This window comes from Xenopus laevis, chromosome 2L (assembly GCF_017654675.1).
Source record: "Xenopus laevis strain J_2021 chromosome 2L, Xenopus_laevis_v10.1, whole genome shotgun sequence".
NCBI lineage: Eukaryota > Metazoa > Chordata > Amphibia > Anura > Pipidae > Xenopus > Xenopus laevis.
The window spans coordinates 48,432,881-48,453,119 of record NC_054373.1 but is presented as its reverse complement, the minus strand read 5'-3'; the positions used below and the strand labels follow the sequence as shown (position 1 = coordinate 48,453,119).

The 20,239-nt window shown below is 39.2% G+C and overlaps 1 protein-coding gene across 2 annotated transcripts in view; it reads right to left on the bottom strand.

The window, feature by feature from the left end:
* Nucleotides 1-20,239, bottom strand: part of LOC108708040 (small G protein signaling modulator 2) — a 182,540-nt gene that overhangs the window by 1,035 nt on the left and 161,266 nt on the right. For both annotated transcript variants that reach the window (XM_018246316.2, XM_041581838.1), the window contains 12 exons: nt 19,331-19,484; nt 17,274-17,338; nt 16,400-16,545; nt 15,523-15,651; nt 14,382-14,564; nt 12,162-12,557; nt 10,970-11,094; nt 9,610-9,692; nt 7,311-7,420; nt 5,815-5,911; nt 5,472-5,639; nt 1-3,677 (listed from right to left, as the gene is read on the bottom strand). The exon at nt 1-3,677 is cut by the window's left edge and continues 1,035 nt beyond it. In XM_018246316.2, the coding sequence (XP_018101805.1) occupies nt 3,589-3,677; nt 5,472-5,639; nt 5,815-5,911; nt 7,311-7,420; nt 9,610-9,692; nt 10,970-11,094; nt 12,162-12,557; nt 14,382-14,564; nt 15,523-15,651; nt 16,400-16,545; nt 17,274-17,338; nt 19,331-19,484 (1,745 nt within the window). In that variant the 3' untranslated portion in view covers nt 1-3,588. The remainder of the gene's footprint in view (nt 3,678-5,471; nt 5,640-5,814; nt 5,912-7,310; nt 7,421-9,609; nt 9,693-10,969; nt 11,095-12,161; nt 12,558-14,381; nt 14,565-15,522; nt 15,652-16,399; nt 16,546-17,273; nt 17,339-19,330; nt 19,485-20,239) is intronic.

Below are 20,239 nucleotides of genomic sequence, written 5' to 3'. Positions count from 1 at the left end.
TTATTCAAAATTAATTCTGAAACACAAGGGATAATCATAACGACCAGTTCAGTAGCATGACAAGAAGGTGCTTGGCCCCCTGCAAAAAAATCACACAAATTGCCTACTGAGGGCACCCTCCTCACTCGTGCTCCTATCAAGAATAACTTACAGAGTTTAATGTAGGAGGGAGGCTGGTCAGAGACCCAATACAGCAGACCCCATGGTCTGCACCCCAATTTCCCCCCACTGACCACAGGGCTCTGCTGTTGGTTACGCCACTGAACCAATTGCCGAATGATTTATATTGTTACTTTTCCAATCTACAAAAACGACATTTCCCTCTATAGGACCAGATACCACAAAGAGAAAATGCTTTCTTTACAGATCAGTGATGAGAAAGGTCATACATGTTTTTGTACCCGTTTATCTAAGCCCACTGTATTCTAAACAATGCATCTGTCAGCATTGTCAGCTACATTGGAACTGTAATGGCAGCCTCTGTGGCAGCACAGCAGCTTATTTATAGAAACCATTGTCATTTTTAGAAACAAACACAAAAAATTACACATGCAAGGGAACAGAATAACCTTGGGTTCTGGGAATTAGTGCAACTCTGGCAATAAAATAACAATGAGGCACTAGCAAATGAGTATTTAAACCTTTCCGCTTTTCTGTAGGACTTGACTAGAACATCCCTGGCAGCAGCTGGGAGGTACAGGCTAAAGAAGCCATGATCATAGGACTGAGATCTATGCTCTACCAGGGACCTTTGCACAAGGCCAAACAGGAAAGGACAACACAGAGTTAAGCCTTCTACCACTTTTACAAAAATCCCGATTCTGTGTGGTGACTTAGGTGGTGTTCTATCTGGGAACTCTGTTGCTCAGGGGTTCCAATTACAGGCAGAACAAGAAGGGAATCAGATGGCACTCACACCTCCAAAATATGCTAAATATGTTTGGTTTATTGAGATCTTAAGTGTTCTCTTGAAAAAGGGGTTAGATCCCCCGAAACGTTGTGTGGAGATCTCAATAAACCAAACATATTTAGCACATTTTGAATGCGTGAGTGCCATCTGATTCCCTTCTACCAGGCTCCTGTAAAGGACAAGATAGAACATAGGATGCTCTTCAGCCAGCTGAAATGCCCCTTAATCCTTAACTCTGTGGCAAAACTGTTTTTTCAGTGGGGAAAGCAGGCATTTATCATAGGCCCTCAGCATTGCCAGATAACCTTTTGAAGGGTAAAATATTGATAAAAGCACCATTTATAATAATATTGGATATATTCATTATGTACTTCAGGGATATCCAACTTGCAGCCCCAGCTGTTGTAAATATGGCACTGCAGGGTTACATTCTTTTTTCTCCCTTAGTGTAGGACCTCTGTCTTCTAGCAATGCCTAATGGCCCCATAACTCCAACTCTGAAATGTGCTCAGATTAGGAAGCTCTTACAGTACTTATACTGTGAATATTGCAGCATTCTATTTTAGATATCACGAGATTGCATTTTAATCTCATGGCGGTTCATTTGCCAATACTGGGGGGAATGTTTACTAACATTGGAGATAAATATCTGGAGAGATTTCTGGAGATGTTGCCCAGATCAGATCAGATCTTTGCTTTTGTTTTCTAACTTGGCTGTGGCTGTTTAAATCTAATTGCTGATTGGTTGCCATGGGCCACATCTCCAGAAATTTCTCCAGATATTTATCTCCAATGTTAGTAAACATACCCCTGGGTGTGAGACCTATGTGCACTAATCAGCAGAGCATTGCCTATGTCAGTATACAATACGCACAGCACTTATACATGGAGCTATTGCAGAGCAGCTGCTCTCTGCCTTCTTGTGCTGGATCTTTAATGGGCTTCCAGTTAAAGGCATAAAACGCAAGCTCACAGGTACAAGGGCGACCTATACAGCCTACTCCCAGGGAAAGAGGCATAATATTTTTGCCTGTTTTTAGCACTTTGCACCTTGTGATAAATGAGCCCTATGGTTCTTTCATGGCCTCAATACTTACTTGTGTTATTATTCTTCCAGCAATTTCAGAGAAGATTTGATAGAACAATGACCCACTGACTGGCAAATCATGATGGCAAAGTGAAACATTACTTAAAGATATTTACAATAATAATACTTGAGGAAGGTTCATGCACTCCCTGTGAGAATGGTGTGTTGGTGATTTTTTTTTTGGCACCAAAAGAACACGGCTGTTTTTATATTCAACAGGGTGTGTAAACTCTCAGATAGCAGCAGCATGATATGTGAGCTGAGCAGCAACACAGACTTCACTGGTCTGAGAATGTCTTATAAATGGGGATTCCTGAGATCCTGACCTTTTCATAGTGACAGTCTGGCCTCTGCAACGATATCCAGAATCACTGATAGTCAGTTGGCAAACATGGAACCAATACAGTTGCTTTTCTTGGCACCACAGGCAGAGAATAATAAAGATTTAGGTGGGCTTAGCCTCTCCGAAAGAGAAAAAAATAAGGGCACATTTCCTTTTAAAGTAAAAACCACCCCAAACAAGACCAACCGCTACATATTCAAAAATAAATATAAGTTTTTCAATGGAAGTCTTCTATTGGTAGCTTCCCCAAACTCCCTCCTCCTCTGCATGAAACCTCTGCCTTGTAGTAAAGGGCAAGTTAATGAACACAGAGTTCATAAAAGTCTGTTCAGAGTTCTTTTTGATGAGCTGCCATGAAACAAGTGGTTATCCTCCATTTTTTGCCTTCATTCTGTTAGCTCTGCTGTAAGCAGCCCTGGGTTTAGAATGTCTACTAACAAAAACACATACTATCATTTTTTGTTATTCTGGGAACCACTGGGTGATAACTCTTCCCACAAACACATATATTTCTTTTATATTGGTAGGAGAAAATACAGAATAAGAGCACCAAATGGGTTTAACCTATTGCATCATGGCCATATAGCTGGCCTTTTTCTATTTTGTTCAGGGATCAGGTGGGAATTGCGAAGAGATTTCTTCAGATACAAGTCGTAGGCCTTCTTGTCTAGGTGGACCACCCTATCTACACACCAGTATGTTTGTGGCCTGCTGCTCAGCCCTTCATTGATCATCACAGTGGAATTTTCCAGACACATATCTGCATGCTGAACAAAAACACATTCAACTGTAATATAGTTTGCAAAGTGCAACATATACGATCCTCAGCCAAATGTAACAGACACAAGGATATTTTAAAAATTCCTTGGCCAACAGTGGAAGGTATCTACAGAATACCACTTACTCCTACCTACAGGGGTTCCCATATATACTATGGCCTCTCTATCAGTGAAGAGTTCATTGGAGTCCATCTATTTCATTTCCTTCACTTCAAATTAGAGGAGTTTCTCATAAACAAACTTTAGCGGATCCTGATTTGTGCTGTTTGTTTTGGAGGTTTTTTTTTGTATTTTTAGCTTATTTTACAAATTTAAAATATTTAGCCCATTTGGTGGAAAATCTCCTAAAATGTCTTTATGGATCTACAGTGCAAGAAGATATCATGAATCCCAGTGCTGCCTGACTCAGCTGTACGCTGAACGTTCTGGGGATCATCTTGCAGTTCTCCATAATTAATAAGGATGAGCTTCATTTGTTTTCAATCAGTGTTTGAACCTTGTGAACCAGGTCCCGAGCTATCCTCAGAATTAGCTGTGCATCGTGATGTTCCGCCATTTCTAGAACACAAAAAAATAAGAGTGATACGATTATTACCTTTTTGCTTTACCTACATATATATATATATATATGAAACCGAGGGTCCCAGCACTCACGACAAAGGCTTTCATGACGCCTGGGTGCAGTCCACGTTGTAGTAAATTGTAGATGCTATCAGAGATCGCACTCACAAGAATTATCACAAGACCTTTAAATTAACTTTTAGTATGATGTAACGAGTGATATTCTGAGGCAATTTGCATATGGATTTCATTTTTGAGATTTTTTTACTCAGCAGCTCTCTCAGTCTGCAATAACAATACATTTGTAGCCTTACAGAGGAGTTTTAGATGGAGTCAGTGACCCGCCTGCCCCTTATGAAAGCTGGAAAGAGTCAGAAAAAGGCTAAATATTTAAAAACTATACAAAGAAAAAAATGAAGGCCAGTTGAAAAAGTTGCTTATAATCAGGAGGCTGGGCCAATGAGGTGAGTTAAGAAACTTGCAAAAATACCACTCCTGGGAACATTAAGAGTTCTCTGCGTTAGCAGAATTAGGCATTCTATAACATACTAAAAATTAATCTAAAGATAAACCACCTCTTCAAATACCTGCTGATAGAAAATGCTTTATAATTGGCTGCTCCACCATTCCGGTGCATAATGAATCTCTGTTTGCACAGTGATAATTGTTCATATGTTCTTGGTAGGTATGTCAAGCCTTTCACCGGGAAACCGATATATATATATATATATATATATATATATATATATATATATATATATACACACACACACACACACACACACACACACACACACACACATAGCAGCTACTGCCAGTTTGTGATTTATAAGGTACTTCCTGCCAGTGTGTAGATGGCAAAAGGTTGGTTCCTAAGCCATGTTACTACATGTGAGACAGCTCATACACATATAGCATTTTTTTTTTTCTGAAATACTTTTAGTTAAGTCCAATTGCTGCTGTCATTGGACCTACATAGTCTGTTAGTCCTCTGAGTGCCCTCACATCTTTCGGATGTGGCTAAATATGCACACATGAATACATTTCCTTTTCACTGAAATCCTGGTGTTGCTGGTCATTTTTTGGTCTACATAAAATCCCTTACCGGGCACCCAGGTAGAGAATCAGGAAGCGGTGTGCCACCCTACCGACTATATATATATATATATATATATATATATATATATATATATATATAATCTGAATATATACTATATATATATATAATTGGCATTTAGCCCACAGACCTCCAGCTGAAACCTGGTACAGTCCAGCCAAAGAAAAAGCACTAGCTCCTTCTGGTAATTACACTTAAATGACCATACTATGGTTTGAGGAGTATAGGAAGCATCTTTTTTCTATATGAATGATTGCTTATACTTCTGCAGTTATTTCCTAGACCTGTGCATACACTCAATTGACTATCTGTTTTCAGTCACAACAGAAATGCCTCGCTGATGGCAAAGATCTGAATTTCACAAAGAGCTGAGTGGTGTGTGTGACTACAAGCTTGATAAAGGGCCCCGTGAGGCCCAAAACATTGCCTTTTGTCTACTTTGTTTGAGCCAATAAAATTGCACAACTAAAAAGTTGACTCACATCGGTCAGTGTGCAACAGTAATTTGGACTGTATGTGGTTTTCCTGACCCGTGGCAAGTTGGGCAATACACTGTTTGGCACCTGATCCAAAAGGAGGGAATAAAGGAGTTGAGCACTTCAGTATTGAGTGGAAAAGAGCTGTAATTTGTGACAAGCACAAACTTCTTCGGCATGAGCTAATTGAAATCTTACCATTAAAAAACTTGATGATATCTGTGAAGTCCATATTATTGTCACGTACAATCTCCCGATAGACCTGCACCAGAGCCAGAGCAATGAAGAGCACAAAATGCTCTGAGGATATCAGTCTAGCAGCCCAAATGACCTCCCACACTGCAAATACGTCTTCATAGAGCAATTCTAGAGGGATACAAAAGGAAAGAGCTGGCATCACTTAAAAATGTATGTTACAGCAAATGGAAGCAATTTGTCTTTCTCTAAGGTTTCCTTCAACTGCACAGTGAAAGCAATCCCTGATGGACTATGAGTCACAAAGTTACTTAGATACTTAGTTATGGAGTGTCTAAGGCATTACCTCGTTTAAAATCAAGCAAGAACCAGCGGTAACAGAAATAGAAATGCGTATAGTCTCCATTCTGGTGCATAAGTTCAAACAGCTCAGAGTCCAAAATCTGCAAAAGGAAAATGATAATAAAGCATACAATGCACTCATGGTGTCACTCAGCTTTTAGATATATTCTAGTGGTAGATATAGAAAATAAGGTTCCTCATGCAAATATAAAAATATGTGCATAAAATAAAAGCCAAAGTCAAACCTTTGGTCAGGGCCTCCTTAATTCACAAATGAGCACAGAGATATGAAAATGTTGGTGTATCAGCCATTCAGTCACAGTATTAACAATATCTAGGACAGCAAATTATATTCACCCCAAAGCTCACCATAAATGGCCTTCAAGATAGGTTTTCAGGTGTACCTATGAAAGCAAATTTCCCAATTCTCACTCCAACTGGCCTTCAGGCTAAATTGCATCTGCCACTGCTCCAAGCACCCTTAAGCACAAACTTATGCTCTTGTGGAGTTCAAAGCAGCAGATAGGGTGGTTGGGTGAAGGTCAATAAGGGTGCATGGCTTGGACAGAATAATCTACTGTGAATTTTCAAGGGGTGAGCACTACAGAATAGAAAAACAGCTGCTGTATAAATATGGTTTATGGCGGTTTGGTATCTGTATTTTCTGCCCTGAATATATCTGGAACTATAAAAAAAGGTGAATCGTAACAATGTCTCTGTATGAGGTCCTGACCAAATGTCTCACAATAAATGGCAGGCTTTAACACAAATGTGTAGAAGAGGCAGAGCGGAACCAGAAAGACAAGGGGCCCCTCACTATGGATCCCAACCCCACTATGTAAACTGGAGTCAGGCAGCACAGGCACATGTTGCCCCTCCAAAAGTTGCACTCTACGCACATCTCTGCCATCTAACCCTAGTTCTGAACCTGGAAGGAGGGCAGTGGTGTAACTAGAGTGCGCTGGGCCCCCTGCAAAAAAATCTTCAGAGGGGCCCAGTGCACTATAATCCTCTCACCCACTTCCTGCCTCCACACACTTCCTGCCTTGACTCCGCCCACTCTCTGACAGGACTCTGCCCACTCTCCATCTGACTCCACCCGTCTCCGCCCACTCTCCACCCCATGCTAATTTGCGTTCTGCTTCCCTGCCCCTGATAAGAGAGCGGCTGGGGAAGGGGGCTTCTTGTTAGCTGTAGAGGAAGCAGACCCCGCAGTCCAGCCCCCCTTTTCCCAGGCCCCCCCTGCGACTGCGGGGTCTGCTTCCTCTATAGTTACGCCACTGAAGGAGGGACAATAAGGTTGGTAACACTACATGGAAATGATGATGTTTCCAATAAGAGTACCAGATTGTTCATATCTGATTTTGAAAATGAATTAACAAATGCTGTGGCAGGAAATTTAAAAATAATGCAATGCACTGTGTAACAAATTATGGTTCCTATTACTTGTGCTATTTGTTGCATAGGGCAAATGTAAGTGCTATGTGTGGGAAAACATACCTGGATTAAGGATCTCATGTTTGCAAAGTGTGTATCCATTTCACCCCCATTTGGAAAGTTTTGACACATTCTTTTCATCTGTTGAGTGAAGCAGCTATATGCCAGCAAATCTATGGATTACATAAATGATAGGGTATTGGCATCCTTCCCAGCTACAATGGGCCAAATGTATCAACTGAAAACCAAAGTCATACTGGGTCCACAAGCTAGTGCTCTATTTATCAATTGAGAACGTTATAAATCTTATTTATGACAATTTTAAAAATAATAAAAATTAGATTGTAAACTGTATTGATCAAGGTCCTTTTAATATTGGTTACCAGTATTTTCATGTTGTCTCTGTGGTTGATGCATAAACCCCTATATCGTACACATACATATGTATTATTAATACTACTACTACTAATGATAATAATACTAATACACACAGATAACGCTTGGCTTAAAGCATTCCCATCTAGCGTTATTGACATCTGGAGTTTCACTGAATATGATGTAATCTTCTCTTTCTTTAAGCAGAGGAAACAAGTACATTTTTGTGGATAGATCCTCCCTAGCTAACAATGAGAGATATACTTAAAAATGCTAGGAAAGGCTGGTATTTTAAAGGTTACTAGAGAGTGATGGTTCTGGGGTTTTTATACAGTATTTGTAGGCTAATATCTCATGTGGAGATCTGGCTAATTTATTAGCAAATTAGTATTATTCAACATTTTTGCCACCTAAAAACAGGTGACAATTCTGTGCTTAGTGAGACTTTCCCATAGACCACCACTACAAGAAAACATAGCGTAAAGAATACAGGTAAACTTTTGGCCAAAGTGTGCTACTATTGTAACCTAGGTATAATGGTTTATACCACCTCTGAGCAGAGCAGGGAAACAATGTAAGTAACTTCCAGATTTTTTTGTTAAATTGATTTAGCACATGTTTTGTTGAGCCTGTCTGCACTTTTGTGTCTGAATGACATGTAAGTTAGGGGATGGATGATGTTGGTGGGATGACTTTGTGCCATCCACTCCAGTCAGAACTCTGGCCCCAGTGCATTCATGGGACACACACAGGTCTCTGTGCTCCATTTTGGACTGCAAAGACGGCAATTCAGAAAAGTGTCCGATTTTTTTTTCCAGTTTGCACGTTGCAATTTGTGAATGTAATAAAAAAGGATTACAAAATAAAAATAGGATCAGAGGGTCCTGCTCACAAGAGCTTAAAATCTACAATCTAAAACTCAGGGTTTTCAGTATTGAAAAAAGCAAAAAACGTGTTTAGGGAAAGAACTAGTGGTTTTTTTCCTTTTAATGTCATAGTGGGTCTGAAAAAAACCCTCATCTGCTGTTGCCATTTCTCTGTGGGTGGATTGGGCATACGCTGAATTAGAATTGTGGTGGGGAGGAAGCTTCTCTTCACTTGCCCTCAGATCCACTCGTTCATGCCATTGGGTTAATTAACTGGAAGGCCATCATGTGTTCAGTCATCTTAACAATGTCACTGTTAAAAAATATCCAAAACGTTGCTCAGCCTATCCGTGTCCCATACATTTTTTTTTTTTTATTGATTTTCAATTTACATGATTTTCAATTTACAAATTAATAAAGAAAAAAAAAGGATTCCTGTAGACAATAATCTAGGAGATAGACACCATTAAGAAAAAACACAATTTAAAAACAGGTAGGTGGAGGGATAATGGTGTGTGGAGGGACTACCGGAGGTGCATGTAAAATTTTAAATCCATCAGTTGACGTAAATTTACCATCCCTGTTGTGGTGATATTAAAGGGAGGGTGTAAGTGTTGTTGTAAAAACCCAATACCAATAATATTATGAGGAAATGCCAGTGAAACTATATAAGACAAGTGCCAGTGCTATTATGAAAGGCAGGTGCCAGTGTTATTATAACAAGAATATCCATGTAATGATGAGGGATTTGTGCTAGTGTTATACTTATTGTAAAGGCCTAGTGCCAGTGCCCTTATTAGGGACAGGTGCCATTATTATAGAAAGCAAGTGTCAGTGCTATTATGGGGGAGAGTGCCAAAGGAAATAATATCACAATAATATTATATAAACAAATGAATGTATTTCATTAAAAGCCGGTGCCAGTGATATTATGGGGAATCAATCCAGTGTTATTTTAGGGATCAAGTCAGTGTTATTCCAAGGGCATGCCCCATATCTTTTATGTGGCCATATCCATACATGTATTGTATTTACCCCAACAGATGTACAATTCTAAAATATGACATTACAATATGAATATGCAAATACAATTTTTACTAAAGCATCGCACATTATCTTACCATTATCCAAAACAACCATTAGTGGAGCCAACAGGTCACACATTCCTTGGACATAGCCTATATCCAGGTGTTCCCACACATAACTGCATGGAATAGAGAATGTGAATTAGAGAACGGTGCAGGTACTTTTAATATTCATTCATAATTAGGTCCACCTAGTCAAAATGCACTCTTTGGCTAAAGACATTCATTTTCAGAGCTACATTTAATATAAAATATATAATCAAGGATTTTAAATTTATTACACTATTTAATGCACCAATATAATAGTGAATGTACAGTATAGGGACATTCACATGATTTTGATATTACATACATGTGTATACAAGAGTAGACTTTGTTCCAGTTTGACACCCGTAGCTAAAGAGACCTTTGTCCCCCTGCCATGGGTGTCGGCAGCAATTTTTTCAGGGAGGGCAAGTAGGTAAAGGTATCACAAGTAAAATGTCTACAAATATTTTTGGTGGCAAAGATACAAATCTAGAGACTGGGATTGTTAATACACTTGAATGAGAACTAGTCTACAGCTAAAAACAATTGCTCTGTAAGGCTACAAATGTATTGTTTTATTACTCATCTTTCTATTCAGGGCCTCTACTATTGATATTGCAGTCTCAAATCAAGGCATGGTTGCTAGGGTTATATGTAGGGATGGGCGAATTTTTTCGCCTCGTTTCGCCGAAAAAATGACGCCCATAGACTTGTATGGAGACGTGCGTCAAAAAAAAAAAAAGACGCGCGACAAAATAATTTCGCCGCGTGATAAATTTTTTTTGACGCCCATAGACTTTAATGGGCGTCTGCGACATTTCGCCGGCGGCGAATTTTTGGCGAAACGAAACGGGTCAAATTCGCCCATCCCTGGGACTCCAGATTGCTGCAATTGCAAAAAATTAATAAAAAGCTAACTAAATCAAAAAACACAAATAATCTAAAATTAAAACTTTGCAAATTGTCTCAGAATACCCCTCTACATCATACAAATAAGTGAATAACCCCTTTAAACACTGAGATTTTATCTACAGACAGGAAGCTCTTCAGTTCAGGTCAGAAACTCCAAGGTGGGGCAAATGCCCTCCCTTGCCTCTAATTGTTTAATTCCAAGGAAAGTTAGAGGATGGAGCTGAGGGGCATAAGAGGGGTATATCATATGTGTTTTCTCGTTTTGCTCATTTCAGGAATATTTGTACTCAATTGTCAATAGTAAACTTCTCACCCTCATGGTCAGTACTTGTAAGATGCAGTAGTTTCCTAGGGACACCATGTTACCATCTACTGGAAAACTCCATTCCCACTTTCCATTTTAATTAACCATTCAATGGATCAGTTAACTCAAATCCTTATAATTCAATAATCCCACCTGCACATGATGTTCCGGAGCTTTTCTAGGTTTTCATCAGTGAAATACCAGTAATTGCGATCACACCGCTGCACATCTTTATCAATGCGATGCAAATTTAAGGCAATGGTATCCAATAGTTCTATCTGATAAGGTACATGTCAAGCAGAAATAATTGCAGTTAGCAGTACAGCAGCATAAATGGGATGTGTAACAGAGAGTTTGTGAGGCAGCCAAATAGTCCAGGTACTACAGGTGGGTCACTCAGGCTGCTTTGATCAGTAAGAGCTACAGTACACAGGCGATTTAGAGCATTTTAAAACTCCATGGGAAAGAGACAAAAGCATGGTGAAGTAGAGGTTTTGGGCCCAATCCACAGAGCTAAAAAATACTAAAATCACCCCGTGTGTGATTACCCCGTGTGCGATTACCCCTAGACCTGACTTTCCACTTGACTGCATAACCAACCTTTTATCCACCGCTGTATTATATATATATATATATATATATATATATATATATATATATATATATATATATATATATTTATATATATATATATATATATATATTTATATATATATTCCAGTTCATGTGAATAGGAGGGGCACTAGCGATAAGGCCTCCCTAGACATGCTCCAACGCTAAAAGCTGAAAGTGCGGAGCGGGAGAGGGGGTGGCCACTTTCCTTTCCTATTATTGGCTCCTATTATTCCTATTATATGCAGCCAGTTTCCTTTCCTATTATTGGCTCCTATTATTCCTTTTATATGCAGCCAGTTTCCTTTCCTATTATTTGCTCCTATGTTGGATTCCAACCAGGGGCAGTTAGCATGTTCTCCCTGTGTCTGCATTGGTTTCTTCTCTGTAATTTAGTTTCCTCCCACACCCAATAACATACAGGCAGGTTAACTGGTTATTGACAAGATAGACCATCGTATGGGTGTATACAGTATATGAGTTAGCGACCTTAGATTGTAATCTCCACTGGGGCAGGGACTGATGGGAATGATGTATAATCTTTTTAAAGCAGAATATTTCAGCACTATATAAATGTAGGCTTATAGTAATAAAAACAATAGGAAATTATAAAATGCATTTTTTGTAGCTGATTGATGTCGTTTTCAGAAAACTATTTGTGTGCTGTAGGATTGTTTTTCCTGTATCTAGGGTGACTCTGGGTGGGTTCACTCTCAGAGGTACGCAGACTTACTGTATATGATGTGGGACACATGGAAGAGATGTCTTCTGTGGCATTTAAATAGTCTAGCTGTGAGCTCAACTGCTCTTCACTTATTGATTCCTGCATTTTGAGGATTGCTCTGGATTTCCGTGCAGGGCACACGGTCATTTCTGTCCTATCAGATTCCGTGTTTGACTCCTCTTCCTCAAAGCAGATGCTATGTCCATCATCAATGCTGGAAAGGATGCCCGAGGTCACGGAATAATTCCGAGAAGAGGGAAGACCAGAATCTGGAGAGTCAAATTCCACTGACTGCTGGGGATCCACTGCCAATGCAATGGGAGTACTGGCGAGATTGGATGCTTTCCCGTTGTGTCCTTTCAGATCTCTGTCTGTAATATCTATTTCTTCCGTAGACATAAAAACCTGCAACACAAATGCACATTATAGACAGGATGAATACACTGGTGCAAATAAATGAGAAAGGGTTTGGCAAAGAACACTTTTAAATCCAATCAACAGGCAAAAATGACAGCGTGACATGGGGTGAAGGGAAGGCTCAATAACAACAGTACCCCAGGCCATTGCATTTTTTAGAGATTATAATCACTGAGAGGTGCCAATTGTTGGTGATTAAAAATTTTAACCTCAGACCTTCCTCTTCAGAAAAGAAATGAATGGTCTGGGGTAATATTAGTAAGGTAGTATTCACCATGCCACAATCTTGTTTCTGGTCTATAGGACCCTTCATGCTCCTATGGTTTGGGGTCATGCTCAATATAGTCAAGCTTCGGACCTAATATTGCACATGCACAACGCCTAGGGCAGCAGAGATCACAGGGACCATAAGCAAGATGGAGGCACTGCACTTCCTACAATAGTACTTCAGCAGTTTTTAGTAGAGGAAGATCAAATAAGGTTCTAAAGTTAGCCATTATTATTATTATTGCCTAATAAATTGCCACTCCCCGGTGATTAAACCTTTCATTGTCTTTTTAAACTGTTCTAGCTTGGTACAACTGTATTGATAATAATTTGAGGGAACTATTTGAAAACGATACATTTTGTGCAGGAGAACTGCCTCTTTTAAGGTTTTATTCTAGCAGAATTAGAGAAATGTCACCATGGGCTATGAATTAGCCTCGGCTGGTGGAGCTGAACCTTCTGCCAGGCAACTGGGAATACTTTGCCTTTAACTTGAACAGTGAATCAAAGTGACTATCAAACATTGAAGTTGAAAAGCGGATGAAAAGCAGAAAATAAATGATTCTGCAGATGGGATGGCCTTTTGCTACAATCTGCACTAATTAAGATATAAATGCCAAGCAACAGCACATATTTTATATTATCGCCCTCTATGTTATAAAACAGATGGTAAGAAAAAGCAAATAAGGAAAAAGGATCCATCTTTGTGCAAGTGCTGCAGTATGTTAAAGAGTTATCAGAGTTGTATAGGAAAGACAGAATGTTCCATAGAAAGTAAAGGAGGTAGCAAAGAAAAATAATAAAGTTCATCCCTGCCCTTTGGAGTCATCTGTTCTCTAACAGCAGTTGTATTTCCCAGATGAAGATCAGTGGAAGTATTTATGCAAGTACAGAGTAGTCTGATGTAAATCCCAGAATGAGTATATTGTGATGGTGATATAGGGGTGCACCAGCTCTACACACTGTAGCCCACTGGCTTAGATACCAATTCATGATTAAAGGGGGTTTGACTTAAATTATCCTTTGTATTTAAAACAAGGGATACCACTCATAAGTATTGATTGGAAATTTGCCCATTTTTTTACATGAGCATGAACAGTCATCACTCCAACTTGGGCCTAATGATCTGAATGAGAGCTAAACTGCAGTTTTTTGCCCATAAGCATGCAATACAAAGTATATAGACAGTTATCCAGCATTCAAATCTGTAAAGGCTTACTTTAAGGGGTGCACGCCAATTAATGTGTTCACCTTCACATCCTTCAAACGACATCAAAAATAGATATATCCAAATAAAACCGGCTTTATTTCAGAATTACATCTGGCACAGCAACGTTTCGGACCTCCTGGTCCTTTTTCAAGCTGACAAAGCTGACAAAGCTGACAGCTTGAAAAAGGACCAGGAGGTCCGAAACGTTGCTACTATCTATTTTTCATGCAATAGAAAGTGCCAAAACTATAAAGTAGATTTCTAACTCTGCAGACAGCTGTTGGATAAATCATGAGATTATTATTGCGCTGAGCTGGACAATGGAGGTCACTCACGTCATTACTGATGGTAGAATCCCGATGAATCAGACGCAGCACATGGCTGTCAATACTACTGCCCGAAGAAAGCTTGGCATAAATGGCCGAATGGGACTCTTTTTCTCTCTGCTTCACGATCACCTCACAGGCTTTCCATTCTGCCATGACTTTTTGGTACCTGGCTGCAATGGCTTCATCCACCTTGTAGGAAGTATATTTTATTAATACACAGTTTAGCTAAGTATCCAATATTAAACTGTGAGTTGTCGCTACAACCTGCTGCATGACACACTTAAGCTTATTAGTTACACTATTTGCCACTTACACAGATCATAGCAATTATTTTATGCATACAGTCATGAACAAATACAAGAGTGTAATTATGGATGCCTGCAGTGGGCATCACGGGATGTGTGGTGGGTAGGAGGGTTCATGAGCTCTTAAAGGATATGTAAAGCCCCACAAAAATGTAATCAATGAACAGCCTCTTTGGAATCTTCAGATACCCACCACTCTGGTTGTTAAAAAGTTAACAGTAAGGTTGCAGCATCCCCTCAATCACTTAGAATTATTTCTCCTCCTCTAACCCACTCTGCCCCCCCCCTCGGGATTTGCCTTTGGCTGTTGGCTCATGAGCATGCTCAGTTCTTCTCAGCTCAGATTACTAAACACTCCCTCCTGTCTAACAGCCAGTGAAGAAATAGCATTGCTGGTTTCCATAGAAACTCTAGCTGTCTGTTCCTACTTTTTTCTCCTAACCAGCTCTCCTGAGCTCAGCTTAACCATTACAGTGCTCAACCCCAGCAGAACTTTTTATCAAAGTATGTTGTGCCTGTGTAAACCTGCATTCTGCATTGCATGACCTTTACAGCATACATGTCCTGTTTGCACATGTCTATGTTATGGATGATGTGTCAGAGGGAAAATTGCCGCCTGGTGAAAGCTGCTATTTGTTTTAGGAAAATGAGATGGCACCGACAAATGGAGGGTGTATAAGCACAAATTATGTGGATTGGGTGGGGGAAGACATGCCCAACTTATATACATGGTAGGAAAATGTAGGCTTTACATGTCTTTTAATAGACCCCCCAAGACCCTCCTGGGTCTTTTGTCTCTACAGTTACTCCACTGACCACATCATAATGGTGCTTGCACTTACTCGATCCATTTCTTTTTTTGTCATGCCAAACTTGTAATGTCCCAGGAGGAACGGCCACACCTCTTTGCGGATTTCATGCTCCACTCCTCCGTAGTACACTAGCCTGAGTAGCTCCAACTCCTTGTAGTTCTGACAGAATGGAATCCAGATCAGAGAATTTTCAGAACATTATTATAAAAAAAATAAAAAACGAATCATTTAAGCTGAATTACATGTTGCATGGTAGATCATTAAGTTTATTATTATTTACGTGACAACATGCAGTGTTGTACTGGGGTGACAGGGGCCCACCAGAGAACTTTAGGCTGAGGGCCCACTTTCCAAACTATTATACCTCCTCTCCACACTCAACCTCTTTATTCTCCTAGTCTCTTTTCTCTACATACTATACTCTATTATATTCTTTACCATTATTCCCATAAAGAAATAGGGAATGACCATGAAATAGCCCAAATAGTTAGAAGCAAGAGGTCCCACTGACACCTGGGCCCACCGGGAGTTTTCCTGGTATCCCAGTGGGCCAGTCCGACACTGACAACCTGCTCTACAGTTTGTCAAGGTCATCCAATCATGGCCACTTGCTAATGATCCACCACCTTTTTTTTCCTCTGAGCCACATTCAAATGTAAAAAAGCATTACATAACAAAAAGTTCCTGGTGGTGCCAAATATGGGTTCTGACTTGCTACTGGTAGCGCCTATGTGGACTGGAAGCCTACAGGAGGCCCTATACTCAGATCTGGGTTCAAGAGCATTACATAAACTGCATATATCATGATACTCTTGAAGTTAGGAATACTGTAACAGATGTACAGTATTTCCACATAGAATACTTCTGCATCCCGTAAAGTACTTGTGAGACAAACTTGTATTCTCACCTTCATGTCCTTTTCATACTTGCTCCACACCTCCTTGGTTAGCCCACCCGAGGCATCTGTAGGTTTGTCAGGTGGAATAATGGAGTGATGGACAAGGGCAGAAAGATGGGTCCGAACAGTGGACAAATGTCGACAGTGGGCAAGCCCTATATAGAGAATGGCAAAGAGTCCAATATTACGTTAAATCTGCAACTGCAGTTTAGTTTCCCAGTATAGATGCAATGTCTGAAAAACACACATGACTTTTTAATAAATCATTACTTTTTCTGCAATATAGATCAAAGGCTCAATAGGTACTTTTAAGTCAGCTGAAATAACTCCAAGATAACTAATAACTAATCTAATAAACATGTTTACCCTTAGAAGTGCCACTATCTGTGTTTCCAGGAATTTTCCATTTGAATCAGTGGGAGACAGCAGCATGTGATTTGAGTTCTTGTCAGCTGCCACCAGCCTAACAAATACATTTTAATAGCATTCTAATTATCCTGTTTAACTTTCACTTAACCTAAGATATTTTTGATGGATTGCTCTATTTTACTGTAACTCAAACCATTGGCACAGAATAAAGGGTTAGTACAGAAAGCAAATAGCTAAGGCTACGGTGATCACTATACCGCACACCTTTGTGTTTTATTAAAGATACATTAGCATTACTTGGTTGATCAGAATAATCCATAATTATTAACCAGGACGTTGCAGATGTCTGAAACCAAGAAATAACACATTTTCTGGATAATTAGAAATGTGCGAAGAACATGGAAGACAACCTGCAGGCTTGTGATATGTGGAAGAGAATAACAATATGGTGAATTGGGGGGTATCGCACAGGATTTGGCAAATCAGAAATTTGGTTATATAATGATTGACTTACATCCATAGAAGGCTCGAGACACAATCTGTTTCTTCATATTCTCGCACAGAAGTTTGAGTGGTGCCCTGTAGGTTGGTAAAGGCCAATTATTGAACAAGTTTTCATTTGTTAACTGTACCTATGTTTTCCCACTCAACTGACTTATTAACACAGAAATTCACACAACGTGGTGGTTCACATTGCACCCGTCAATGTCCCATCCACCCACCATCAGCAGTTTATATTATCATCTAAGAGAGATATAACAAGATGATCTACTGAGACTGACCAATGAAACTTTCGAAATACAATCAATTAAAAATTCTGTACTGTTTCTGAAATAATCAAGTTTATCTTAACTAGAAGAATCTGTTTCTCTTCATTCTGTCTTCATTCGGGAGTTAGGTGTCAGATAAATGATCCTTTTACCTAGAAGATGTATTAGAGCTCACTCTATTAAACTCACCAGAAATCCTGTCTCTCTATATGCAGAATTTGTGCAAAAGGCAGTTGTTTTGTTAGATTTGTTTGTACTGGAATGTGAGCTCTAATACATCTTCTAGGACGGTAAAAGAAGCCCCCCCTATGAGATATCTTGGATATAACTGTCAATGACTTCAACTTCTGCATGAAGACTGAAGAATGAAGAGGAACAGATGCTGAGAGAGTAATATTTAAGATATGATTTTTTTCAGAAACAATGCAGAATTTTTAATTGATTATATTTAAAAAGTTTTTTACTTCAGTATGAGGAAGGTTATATTAAACTTTCATATTCGTGATAGTTCCCCTTTAAAAGGCCAGTAACCCCTCCCCCTTGTTTCACACGAGAGCAATGAATAAGGCTTGTGCTAAACATACAGTCTGCCTATTGTTTAACTGTGAAAAATGTTTTTGGTCCTAGCAAGTTCGATACTTAGATTACAAGTGCACAGATGTATAATGTACTCTTGCTAACAAAACAGCCACAACAAAGGGAAGGAAATTCTACACACATAGTACACAAGATTCTGTAACCTGAGTAATATTATTGAAATGTTCACTGTTAATATGTTACTGTCATTCAGCACATCATTTCCATCTATTTTATTCCTTTGCTAAGTAAAGGTTTGGGATCTCTTATCTGGAAACCCAATATCCAGAAAGTTCTGAGTTATGTGACGGTTATCTCCCATTGAGTAAAACACTGTACAAAATTGGCATGAGTTTACTATATTCTCTCATATAATAGTGTTTTGCCCATAATTTGAGCCAAAAAAAAGTTTGCAAGAGTTAGGGGCAGATTTATCAAGGGTCGAATTTCGAAGTACAAAAAACTTCGAAATCGACCATAGAATTAAAAAACTTCCAATATCGAATTCAAAGTTTTTTCAACAAATTTGGCAGTCCTGCGGTCGAATAAAAAACGATTTTAGCGATCGATCGAAGGATTTTTATTCGATGTGTAAAGACTTAGAAAAATGTCGTAGAAAGTCTGCAAAGGCTAACATAGCACTTTGCAGGATTAATCTGGCGAAGTATTGAAGTCGAAGTTTTTTTAAAGAGACAGTACTTGGATTATCGAATGGTTGAATATTCGAACAATCTTTACTTCGAATCGAAGTCTAAGTAAATTCAAAGTCGTAGTTGATGGTTGAAGTATCCAAAAAATTACTTCGAATTTCGAATTTTTTTGCATTCGAAAATTCCCTCGAATTCACTTCGACCCTTACTAAATCTGCCCCAAAGTGAATAATTCTCAATTGTGCCACTAAATAAGGCCTGTTTTGAATTAGATTCTATTTCCCTGCTCTTTTGCAGGCAATATACTTGCATATGCATTTAGTCACCTTGGAATTGTTTGATTTTTTATAACATGTAATAAACTTGTACTTTTGAACTTATAAGCATGCTTTGGGAGCATTTTGTTGAAATATACTTGCATATCCTAAATCTAAGCAGGATAGTGAAAGGAAAGCGGTAACAACATACATTAATACAATTTCTTTTCACACAGGGCCAGAAAGAAGAACACAGGGCCAGAAAGAAGAACACAAGGCCAATAAGGAAGACAGAGGGCCAACAAGGCGAACACTCACCTGTCGTGTGCACAACTGCAACAACTTGAAATGTCGTATGGAGAGCTGCCTGTGGAGCAGGATAGGCAGGAAGAGCCCTGGCTGCAGAATTCATTCAGCTGCCAGGGTAAAAGATTAGCACCAAAACCTTGCATCTCTATCACATCGCCAGACTCTGGAGAGAGACAGCATCCACTGAATGAACACCTGTATATACATGTATATATACACACAGACAGTATGTGTGCCAGGTATTCAGACATGTTTTAAAGCACATAATGCAATACTACTTGCATTTTATCTCTGGGACACCTCGAGCCGTTTATCCGAATCTAAAGCTATCAACATCTGCAAAATGTTTCAGTTTCACTTTATTTCTAATTATGTCAATTAATCATGCTCTTATAACATTAATGCAGAGGTAGCAAACTTGTATGTGGCCTCCAGATTCTGATATAAGATTTCCCAGTATCCCCTGACCGGTGTCTAATGACTGTTGCGGGCCACATTAATTGTGAAGAGCAGGGGGTGGGTGAATTTGTTCTGCTAATGAGTTTTTATACCATGCACCCATGAATGACTTACTTTCTATCTATTTTACCCAAAAAGTTTAAATTATCACTTCCATATATAAAAACCATATATGCAATTTGCTGGAACTGTGTTTCACATGTAATAACTTTACCACCAAAGGGAAAACTCTATTATTATACTGCTAACTGCTCATTAATTTATCATAACAATGGTATATTTGCCCCAGTGATAGATTTTATTTCCAGCAAAAATTCTAAGCTGTCCATCTTGCCATGGACTAAAATAATGCATAATTGCTGAGCAACAAGAAGTACAGAACCTTGTTGCTGATTTTGAATGGGTAGGCATGATGAGTAGGCCAGAGAAATGGCAGTCATTGGTTGGAGTGGGCAGGTG